At 39.6% G+C, this 11,971-nt stretch overlaps 1 protein-coding gene across 1 annotated transcript; it reads left to right on the top strand.

The window, feature by feature from the left end:
- Nucleotides 1-5,188: 5,188 nt before the first annotated feature.
- gatd3a.L (glutamine amidotransferase like class 1 domain containing 3A L homeolog) lies at nucleotides 5,189-10,495 on the top strand. Its single transcript, NM_001174038.1, is given in 7 exon segments — nucleotides 5,189-5,332; nucleotides 7,700-7,752; nucleotides 7,847-7,957; nucleotides 8,218-8,337; nucleotides 9,192-9,284; nucleotides 9,362-9,518; nucleotides 10,153-10,495. Coding segments are annotated over 7 exon segments (771 nt in total). The 5' UTR covers nucleotides 5,189-5,224; the 3' UTR covers nucleotides 10,282-10,495.
- Nucleotides 10,496-11,971: the final 1,476 nt, after the last annotated feature.

Genomic DNA, 11,971 nt, shown 5'->3' with positions numbered 1-11,971 from the left:
GTGAGGGGGACCACCAAAAATATAAAGGGGTGGGTATGAGGGTGCAATAACCACATGAGCTGAGCCAAAGCTTCCGGCAAACACATCAATATGGGGGGGTTGTGGATACACACCTGAGGCCAATTTCAAAAAGTATAAAGCCCTGTCTAAGTAATTCAAGTAAATATGACAGTGCATGTAATTTTGAAACAGGGGTTTTTTTTTTTTTTTTTTAATAAAAATAATAAAAACCTGGTTTTAGCTGAACACAAGCTTGACGACGATTTGGAAGAGTTTTTGGAATCCCCTGGTCTGGTCTCTATTAGATCTCTTTCTAAAAAATTTTGGAATGTCTATAGTACAGATTCACACCCGTTATCGAAACCTTCTACTAAATGGTCTGAATTTTTGCATTGTCAAATAACTCCCTCAGATTTGGTAAAATCTATTAGGGATTATAATAAATTAATTTTAGCAGAAAGTTGGAGGATACAACACTTTAAGCTTACCCACCTAGGCTATGGAAAATTGTTTTCTAAAAATTCTTCTTAGAGCCCTATTTCATATTGTCCTAAATGCGACGAGACTAATGTGTCACTTTTCCATTGGTCCTGTCCAAAGATAAATCTATATTGGAGAGAAATCTTTAGGTTTTTGAGTTATATATTGAAGATAAGGATTCAATTATCTCCGTGCTTTGTCTTTTTACATAAAGGTGATGTTGAGTTTTTTTTCAATTCCTAACTCAAATTTAATTTCCCATGAAAATAAATTATTGATAGTTTTTTTTTCTAGCTGCTTCCAAGAAAGCTTTATTTAATTCTTGGTTACAAAGTGAACCCCCCTTGATGGCAGATGCTATTTCTTTTATGAACCTACTTAGTTGGCAAGAAGCCTTATTAACCAAAACTAAAGCAAATAATTCCATAGACTCTTTTAAACTGATTTGGTCTCCTTATCTTGAAGCCCTGTACCTCCAACGCAGGTGAACAAATAGGACGATTTCTCCAGTTGTAAGATGCAATTTCTGACATTCCAGTCGACGAATGGTCATTTCTCTTTCTTTCTTTCTTTCTTTCTTTCAATATATACACATCCACTGGTTTCGTTTAGTTAATTTTATTTCATTTCAATTCATATGTAGTCTTTAATAATACTATGTCATTGTATCGATTTCAGCATTTCTTTCTTCATCTGCAAAATATTTGTTGCTATACTGTTATCGCTTGTTTAACATGAAAATCGAATAAAATATTTTCAAAATAAATAAAACTTAGTGGTGGGTTTTAAAAGTCCAAACCCCCCAACATACAGATTTGGGCCAGTTGTGGAAGTTGCTTCAGGTTTCCCCTTTCAAAGGAGAAGTAAAGGCAAAATTGATGACTTATGTCCCTCACTCATGAAGATCTTGTGAATTGCTATAGTTGTAGCTCACGTAGGCGAATCCAATAGCCTCAAATCCATCGTCATATTCTGTTCTCATTTACAAGCCGCCATGTTACTAAAGTAGTGGACACTTCCATTAACTCTTTCCCTGTATTGCGCATACGTGTTCAGAGTTAAATTTGCATGCGCGTCATCATTCGAAGGTGTGACATGCGCATTACGTCCAACACTACAGTCTGAGCGATGTTGCTTCTACTTGACTCCAGGGAGACAACTTTAAAGACATTTAGTAAATTCTAAGTCCACCAGAATTAGTATAGAAGCTGCTTATGTTTTGCCTTTCCTTCTCCTTTAAAACCCGCCCAATGTTATTAATGCAAATTAAGGCCACGTTAGGTTTGAGTCTGCTCTTTACTAGGCTTTGGCATGTACCAACTGTGGAATCTGACAGGGGAGTCACATTAGTGTAGCTGAAACTTCTAGTCTGTTCATTGGTCCAGACTTCACTCATTATTCATTCATTACCTGCTCACACCCCAGTCCCATTAATATCCTTGTGTGAGTTTATTCATCTTTATATTCTATGTACGTCTGATTCTTGTGGTGACTCTGAGCCACAGGGGCCACTAAACAAAATGTACCTGAAACTGCTACAACTTTCATTCTATATATAGAGAAATATTGTAAGACCATTATTTGTGACGTATAGAAACACAAGTGGCTGGATACCCCCCTATCCATCAACATCAGCAGCAGCAATAACATGTTGGTTTTTGTATCAGTCACAGGGAATTCTGGGAAAGGGCCCCCTAATATTTACATTGACTTCTTATACCCCAGAGACTGTCGCTCACCTAAATGTAATTTTTTATTTCTATACAAATCTGTCCCAACCAGGAAAATATAAAAACGTCCCCTTTAATGTCAGAAAATTCCAGACACTTCATTGATTTAATTCCCTTATTGTTTCACTTTATTAAGATTTTTCACTGAACAAATTGGGCTATTTGTAGGCTACTTTTAATATGGCTTTTGGCTAGTTCCTTTATAGTCTTTGGCTAGTTTTTTCTATAGTCTTTGGCAACTTTTTGGGTAGTTGTTTCTATAATCTTTGGCTAGTTGTTTGTATAGTCTTTGGCTAGTTGTTTGTATAGTCTTTGGCTAGTTGTTTGTATAGTCTTTGGCTAGTTGTTTGTATAGTCTTTGGCTAGTTGTTTGTATAGTCTTTGGCTAGTTGTTTGTATAGTCTTTGGCTAGTTGTTTCTATGATCTTTGGCTAGTTGTTTGTATAGTCTTTGGCTAGTTGTTTGTATAGTCTTTGGCTAGTTGTTTATATAGTCTTTGGCTAGTTTTTATATAGTCTTTGGCTAGTTGTTTCTATAGTCTTTGGCTAGTTGTTTCTATGATCTTTGGCTAGTTGTTTGTATAGTCTTTGGCTAGTTTTTTGTATAGTCTTTGGCTAGTTTTTCTATAGTCTTTGGCTAGTTTTTGTATAGTCTTTGGCTAGTTGTTTGTATAGTCTTTGGCTAGTTGTTTGTATAGTCTTTGGCTAGTTGTTTGTATAGTCTTTGGCTAGTTGTTTCTATAGTCTTTGGCTAGTTGTTTGTATAGTCTTTGGCTAGTTGTTTCTATAGTCTTTGGCTAGTTGTTTCTATAGTCTTTGGCTAGTTGTTTGTATAGTCTTTGGCTAGTTGTTTCTATAGTCTTTGGCTAGTTGTTTCTATAGTCTTTGGCTAGTTGTTTGTATAGTCTTTGGCTAGTTGTTTCTATAGTCTTTGGCTAGTTGTTTGTATAGTCTTTGGCTAGTTGTTTCTATAGTCTTTGGCTAGTTGTTTGTATAGTCTTTGGCTAGTTGTTTCTATAGTCTTTGGCTAGTTGTTTGTATAGTCTTTGGCTAGTTGTTTGTATAGTCTTTGGCTAGTTGTTTTATAGTCTTTGGCTAGTTGTTTGTATAGTCTTTGGCTAGTTGTTTGTATAGTCTTTGGCTAGTTGTTTGTATAGTCTTTGGCTAGTTGTTTGTATAGTCTTTGGCTAGTTGTTTGTATAGTCTTTGGCTAGTTGTTTGTATAGTCTTTGGCTAGTTGTTTGTATAGTCTTTGGCTAGTTGTTTGTATAGTCTTTGGCTAGTTGTTTGTATAGCTTTGGCTAGTTGTTTGTATAGTCTTTGGCTAGTTGTTTGTATAGTCTTTGGCTAGTTGTTTGTATAGTCTTTGGCTAGTTGTTTTGTATAGTCCTTTGGCTAGTTGTTTGTATAGTCTTTGGCTAGTTGTTTGTATAGTCTTTGGCTAGTTGTTTGTATAGTCTTTGGCTAGTTGTTTGTATAGTCTTTGGCTAGTTGTTTGTATAGTCTTTGGCTAGTTGTTTGTATAGTCTTTGGCTAGTTGTTTTGGTATAGTCTTTGGCTAGTTGTTTGTATAGTCTTTGGCTAGTTGTTTGTATAGTCTTTGGCTAGTTGTTTCTATGATCTTTGGCTAGTTGTTTGTATAGTCTTTGGCTAGTTGTTTGTATAGTCTTTGGCTAGTTGTTTATATAGTCTTTGGCTAGTTTTTCTATAGTCTTTGGCTAGTTGTTTGTATAGTCTTTGGCTAGTTGTTTGTATAGTCTTTGGCTAGTTGTTTGTATAGTCTTTGGCTAGTTGTTTGTATAGTCTTTGGCTAGTTGTTTGTATAGTCTTTGGCTAGTTGTTTGTATAGTCTTTGGCTAGTTGTTTGTATAGTCTTTGGCTAGTTGTTTCTATGATCTTTGGCTAGTTGTTTGTATAGTCTTTGGCTAGTTGTTTGTATAGTCTTTGGCTAGTTGTTTATATAGTCTTTGGCTAGTTTTTATATAGTCTTTGGCTAGTTGTTTCTATAGTCTTTGGCTAGTTGTTTGTATAGTCTTTGGCTAGTTGTTTGTATAGTCTTTGGCTAGTTGTTTGTATAGTCTTTGGCTAGTTGTTTGTATAGTCTTTGGCTAGTTGTTTGTATAGTCTTTGGCTAGTTGTTTGTATAGTCTTTGGCTAGTTGTTTGTATAGTCTTTGGCTAGTTGTTTGTATAGTCTTTGGCTAGTTGTTTGTATAGTCTTTGGCTAGTTTTTCTATAGTCTTTGGCTAGTTTTTCTATAGTCTTTGGCTAGTTGTTTGTATAGTCTTTGGCTAGTTGTTTGTATAGTCTTTGGCTAGTTGTTTGTATAGTCTTTGGCTAGTTGTTTGTATAGTCTTTGGCTAGTTTTTCTATAGTCTTTGGCTAGTTGTTTGTATAGTCTTTGGCTAGTTTTTCTATAGTCTTTGGCTAGTTGTTTGTATAGTCTTTGGCTAGTTGTTTGTATAGTCTTTGGCTAGTTGTTTCTATAGTCTTTGGCTAGTTTTTCTATAGTCTTTGGCTATTTGTTCCATAGTCTGGTTTTGAAATATAAACCTGGCAACCCTGAGTGAGAATAATTAAAGGGCAGAAGACTAATTTTTCCAGATCAAAGGCAAGAGAAGCAAAAAAAAGCTTTTTCAACATATTCCTTGAAGCTTCTGTCTAATACGTTTGTACGCCTGTGACATATCTCACTATCCTGAGGGGAGTTTGCCAGGTTCAAATATGGCGGCCCCAGCTCGCTGTGAGAGGAACAACAGCAAAACCTGTAGTTGTTATAGTAGCTACGCACATTCCGTAGCCGTGACAAGCGATATGAGTGAGATAGAAAGGCTACGCAGCTCCCGCAAATAGGAAAACCCATAGCCACGCCCATTCCATAACTACGTAACTCTAAAAATCACGTGCGTGACCTTGCCGAGACACTTTTCCCCTGTTACGTAAAAAGCGTAGCGAGCTTCTACAGCAAGCTTCAAAGTTACGCATTTTGCGTAGCAAGTAACTCCCACACACAGAAATGTTGTCCGGAGCTATAGGGGCCCGCGGAGCCCGACTAATCCCTGTCCTGCGGGGGAGTAGAAGCTTGCATGTGTCCCAGGGGAAACCGGCAGCCAAAGTGGCGGTGGTAGGTAAACTAAATGCTTCTTTCCCTGGTACAGACCCGTTACGCTCCACTGTCAGACAAAATGGCGGCGCATTGCTGGGCTGTACCATTGTCAGTCAGTGCAGGGGAGCAGCCAGGAGGGTTGTCCCTGCAGAATAAACATAATATTAAACAAATATCCTTAATTTTCCCTAAGTTCCCTGGTCTGCGCTGAATGTGCACCCGTGGGGCCGTGTCACGTGATTCAGTTGTGCTGTTTGAGCAGCGTTTGTCCTGAATTGTGACGGAAAAGTTCCGCGGGGGCGTGTCTCTTGGCTTGAGCGCGTAGAGTGAGTGTTAGGCTGCTGCTGTGATCCTGTGCATAAGTTTGTGATCCTTGCGTTGCCTCTGCCCAGGAGTTTTTTAGGTTCAGGGAAATATGTGTCTGTCTGTCATTGTTATTTACAGGGTTGTTACTGGAAAAATACTGACCTTCCTATTTATTTATCTTTATTCCTATTAATAACATTGGGATCACTGACCTTCCTATATATTTATCTTTATTCCCTATTAATAACATTGGGATCACTGACCTTCCTATATATTTATCTTTATTCCCTATTAATAACATTGGGATCACTGACCTTCCTATATATTTATCTTTATTCCCTATTAATAACATTGGGATCACTGACCTTCCTATATATTTATCTTTATTCCCTATTAATAACATTGGGATCACTGACCTTCCTATATATTTATCTTTATTCCCTATTAATAACATTGGGATCACTGACCTTCCTATAGATTTATCTTTATTCCCTATTAATAACATTGGGATCACTGACCTTCCTATATATTTATCTTTATTCCCTATTAATAACATTGGGATCATATCACTGACCTTCCTATATATTTATCTTTATTCCCTATTAATAACATTGGGATCACTGACCTTCCTATATATTTCTCTTTATTCCCTATTAATAACATTGGGATCACTGACCTTCCTATAGATTTATCTTTATTCCCTATTAATAACATTGGGATCACTGACCTTCCTATATATTTATCTTTATTCCCTATTAATAACATTGGGATCACTGACCTTCCTATATATTTATCTTTATTCCCTATTAATAACATTGGGATCACTGGCCTTCCTATATATTGATCTTTATTCCCTATTAATAACATTGGGATCACTGACCTTCCTATATATTTATCTTTATTCCCTATTAATCATATTGGGATCACTGACCTTCCTATATATTTATCTTTATTCCCTATTAATAACATTGGGATCACTGACCTTCCTATATATTTATCTTTATTCCCTATTAATAACATTGGGATCACTGACCTTCCTATATATTTATCTTTATTCCTATTAATAACATTGGGATCACTGACCTTCCTATATATTTATCTTTATTCCCTATTAATAACATTGGGATCATTGACCTTCCTATATATTTATCTTTATTCCCTATTAATTACATTGGGATCACTGACCTTCCTATATATTTATCTTTATTCCTATTAATAACATTGGGATCACTGGCCTTCCTATATATTTATCTTTATTCCCTATTAATAACATTGGGATCACTGACCTTCCTATATATTTATCTTTATTCCCTATTAATCATATTGGGATCACTGACCTTCCTATATATTTATCTTTATTCCCTATTAATCATATTGGGATCACTGACCTTCCTATATATTTATCTTTATTCCCTATTAATAACATTGGGATCACTGACCTTCCTATATATTTATCTTTATTCCCTATTAATAACATTGGGATCACTGACCTTCCTATATATTTATCTTTATTCCTATTAATAACATTGGGATCACTGACCTTCCTATATATTTATCTTTATTCCCTATTAATAACATTGGGATCATTGACCTTCCTATATATTTATCTTTATTCCCTATTAATTACATTGGGATCACTGACCTTCCTATATATTTATCTTTATTCCTATTAATAACATTGGGATCACTGGCCTTCCTATATATTTATCTTTATTCCCTATTAATAACATTGGGATCACTGACCTTCCTATATATTTATCTTTATTCCCTATTAATAACATTGGGATCACTGGCCTTCCTATATATTTATCTTTATTCCCTATTAATAACATTGGGATCACTGACCTTCCTATATATTTATCTTTATTCCCTATTAATAACATTGGGATCACTGACCTTCCTATATATTTATCTTTATTCCCTATTAATAACATTGGGATCACTGACCTTCCTATATATTTATCTTTATTCCCTATTAATAACATTGGGATCACTGACCTTCCTATATATTTATCTTTATTCCCTATTAATAACATTGGGATCACTGACCTTCCTATATATTTATCTTTATCATGTCAGGTCCTGTCGGGCTGTGGGGTGTTTGATGGAACAGAAATCCATGAAGCCTCAGCGTGAGTATTGGGGAGACTGTCCTGCCCCTCATTCCCTGTGTCCCTCCCTCTCATTGGGGGGCCCTGTAGCTAAAGGCTTCCGTGTATATTGTAGGATTCTGGTTCACTTGAGCCGGGCTGGAGCTGAGGTGAAGATGTTTGCTCCGGATGTGCCGCAGATGCACGTGGTCGACCACAGCAAAGGGCAACCTTCCCAGGAGTCCAGGTACTGCCCCAGGGGCCCGGGGGGTCGTTTCATCCTTTCCCTCCTCAGAATATTTTTTTTTCTTATTTTTGTTTTCCCCCTGAGGAAAATCACTTTTGTCGAGACACGTTGGGCTAATGTCATTTTGGTAGGATTTTTGTTTTATTTTTTTGATGTAATAAACACTTTATTTTGGATTTAGAGTGTGCGATCCTTCTTTTGTATTTTTGAACAGTAAAGTGATGTGTGGGCCCCACGTAACGCTCAGCTTTATGTTGTAGGAATGTATTGGTGGAATCTGCGCGACTCGCTCGGGGCAACATCACAGCTCTGTCTCGGCTGAATGTGAAGGAACACGACGCAGTCATATTCCCAGGAGGCTTTGGGGCCGCAAAGAACCTGTAAGTGCAGCGAGGGACATTGTTACCCGGGGCCACGGCTGCTGCACTGGATCTGATGTTTTATGCAGCAATGGGGGGGCAGTTGGGAGAATGGGGGGCAGTTGGGAGAATGTGCATTGTTACATCAGGGGGTACTTGGGCAGTAGGTACAAATGTGACAGGCTCATCACTGATGTGCAAATCAGACAGCGTTAATTAGAGATGCCCCTTCTGTCCCTTTCACTTCTGCTCCATTTCCTGAGCTGTAAGTAGACATGGAACATGTGGCCCCACAAGCTGGGCCCTTCTCTCTTTCCTAGAACTCGGCCTCCAGCTAAATGACTTTTATTAAGCTCTTTATATATATATATATATATACCAGGAGGCTGTACTACTCCCCATTACCTGCAGCTCCTCTGGTTCCCTCCCTACTCCTCTTTTGTGCTCTCAGCTCCTCCTCTTCTCCAAGTACCTGTACTTTCTGCTGCCTGTTATTTTGGGAAGGAGGAGCCACTGCACTTCCGGCTGTACCAATCATTTTGCTGGAAGAGTTGGAACCAATTGGTTGGAGGGTGTAATAGAGTGTCCTGTGAATGGCTGCCCTAATGAGCAGGACCGGATGTCACAGGGAGAGCTGGGAGCTTGTGGGATTCTCTTGCTGGAGTGGAGGATACATTAGATCGGTACAAGGAAGGGTCGGATGCCTATTAGTGTGAGAAAAGGCAATGCTGATATTCGCTCCATTTGGGGGGCTGCTTTTGTAGGGCTTTGTTTTACCCTCCTTTTGATGAGTGGGACTTTTGGTAGAATTCATGTGACTGAAGAGATTGATTGACACCTGTCTGTCTGTCTGTCTGTCTGTCGCCGGCTCTCAGTTCCTCCTTTGCCGTCGATGGTGAATCGTTTAAAGTTCAGCCGGACGTGGAGCGAGTTCTCACGGGTTTCAGCAAAGCCAAGAAGCCGATTGGGTGAGTTCTTATTTCCCAGTGCACCAGTGATTGTGCTCCCTGTAACCCCTTCACTGCCCCTCACCTTCCTCTTTCAGTCTGTGCTGCATCGCCCCTGTACTGGCCGCTAAGGTCATTCCCGGAGTGGAGGTGACAGTGGGGCAGGAGGAGGAGCTTGGAGGAAAATGGCCGTATGCTGGAACCGCTAAATCCATCAGTGCGCTGGGCGGGAAGCACTGCGCTAAGGAAGTGGATATATCCTCTGTAACGGGTCTGTGGCTTCAGTTGGGGTGAAAATGGGTGGCGGTCTGGGTAGTGTCCTGTGTCCTAGTGTTTGTGGGGGATGTATGGGGGGGGTAGATACATCAGTGTAAGTTCCTCCTCTTCCCTCCGAGACCCCACCCCTCTCGTATGGAATGTGGCTTCCATGTTGTCTGTTGCTGGGGAGGCCCCAGCCTGGTTCCCAGAAGATGAAATATAATTAGTGAAAAATAATTAGTGACAAATAATTAGTGAAATATAATTAGTGAAATATAATTAGTGAAATATAATTAGTGAAATATAATTAGTGACAAATAATTAGTGACATATAATTAGTGAAATATAATTAGTGAAATATAATTAGTGACAAATAATTAGTGAAATATAATTAGTGAAATATAATTAGTGAAATATAATTAGTGACAAATAATTAGTGAAATATAATTAGTGAAATATAATTAGTGAAATATAATTAGTGACAGAGGTGCCACCAGTGGGACCAGTTGGCATTTGGCCCCGATCAGTTGGTGCAGTTCCTGGAAAGAAGCAGATGATTGGCTGGAGCTCCTTAGCAAATAGCAGCCATATTGTACAGTGCAAGTCTATTGGCCTTAACCCTTTCCTCTACGAGGTGCATGTGGACTCCAAGTGTCGAGTTGTCACCACTCCCGCCTTCATGGGTGAAGCTCCTCTGCACCAGATATTCGATGGAATTGGGGCCATGGTCTCGGGAGTCCTCAAGCTCACAGGAAAATAACAGACTTGTCCCCCCCTCAATATAAATGAGCTGCCCCCTCACTCCAGCACCTGACGATGCCCCAACCAATGGGACTTGCTGCCGGTGTCTGTCCATCTGTCTGTACCTGTATCACTGTAACAATAAATCTATTGGGCACAGTCTTGTGTTGGGGGCCCTTTCTTTGCACTGAGGGCCCAGTTTCCCCCTTTCTGCCTGACAGTGGGGGCAGTAATTCAGTGTGATTGTATTAATTGGATACAGGAATGGGTTACTGGGGGGGAGGGTTATAACGGGGGTTATAATGTACTGAGATGGGCTTGGGAGTGATTACTGGGTGGGTTTCCCATATTCTTTTTACCTGGGGCTTAATGTTCATGTGCTTGTCTATTCCCCTAAAGCCGATTCATATCTGCCCCTAGGGTAAGTGTTGTTTCCCTTTCCCTACTACATGTTGTATAGTAGCCCCCAGCTCTCCTCTACTCCTCTCCTTGCCCTTTGGAAAGGTTCGTGGCCTGGGCGTGGGGTCAGGGTGGGTCCCCAGTATTTGCGTCTCTCTGCCAGACGCCACCCCCACACTCGCTGGAGTTGCACAACTGAAACTGGAAGGAACCCAGATAAAAAGGGATGTGAGCGACTGCAGAACATACTGCCCCCCCCCACTCACACCCACACTGTCCGACTCTTCTACTCACTCCTTATGTCGTTAGCATTCCTTTAATTAGAGACTTTCAATTGTCTGTTCCTTGTACCACTGACCCCTAATACAATGGTGTATAACGTTACATTAATTAGGGGGTGGGCACAGAGTGTGATTTAAGGAAGGGCTTATTCTGACCCCAATATATATAGGTGTAAAACTTGCCCTACTGACCCCCCCCTGCCCTGACTTCACTCATGCTACGTGTTACAGATACAGGGAGTTTTATTTAGGATTTAGCTATTGCAGACTGACCCCCACTATCAGTAAGTGACCCCAATACAGTGAGTATGATCGTGTCGAATGACTTACTAACCTCATTGGCTGGCAGCACTCGGCTAACCCCTGCAGCAGGACAAAGGAACATTCATGCCATGACTGATACCAGCGGCAGATTTATTTACATTAGATATATATATATACTTGGAAGCGTGTGACCAGCTTGAGGAGAGACAATGGCAGTGTAGGCGAGACTGAAACATCTTCATTGAACCTTAGGGAAGTAAGTTGTTCAGAAGAATCAGATACATAAGTGACCCATTACGTTCTGTCCCTGGAGGTTACTTGGGTACATTGTATAGTATGTATATAATATGTATATAATATGTATATGTCTTACCCTACATACATGTGTCTGGCACAAGCTCCTCCCAGTCTGGAGACTTTGGAAGGTGAGATCAGAGGAAGCCCGAACACCATGGACTTTGCACTGAATGTCATAATGATTGTGGCATATCTGACATTTTATTACCGACACATTAATATTGATAATAAATTCCAGCAGTGCAAGAGAGGAATCTCCTGTCACTGACCGGAGGAACACTTGCCCTTAATTCCAGTGACGGAGCAGGGACTGTATTTAGTTTGTTGAAGTCATGAGAACCCAAAGCTTTAAACCTTTGAAGTCCAATACTGAACCCTAAACCATTTTGGCACTGTTTAATACAATTTATCTAGAGGCCCCACCTCCCTGGAAGTGTTATAGGAATCCAATGGAGGAGTCTGCCAATC

This window comes from Xenopus laevis, chromosome 2L, assembly GCF_017654675.1.
Source record: "Xenopus laevis strain J_2021 chromosome 2L, Xenopus_laevis_v10.1, whole genome shotgun sequence".
Taxonomy (NCBI): Eukaryota; Metazoa; Chordata; class Amphibia; order Anura; family Pipidae; genus Xenopus; species Xenopus laevis.
The sequence above is the reverse complement of the archived record's forward strand: the minus strand, read 5'-3'. Positions and strand labels throughout refer to the sequence as shown.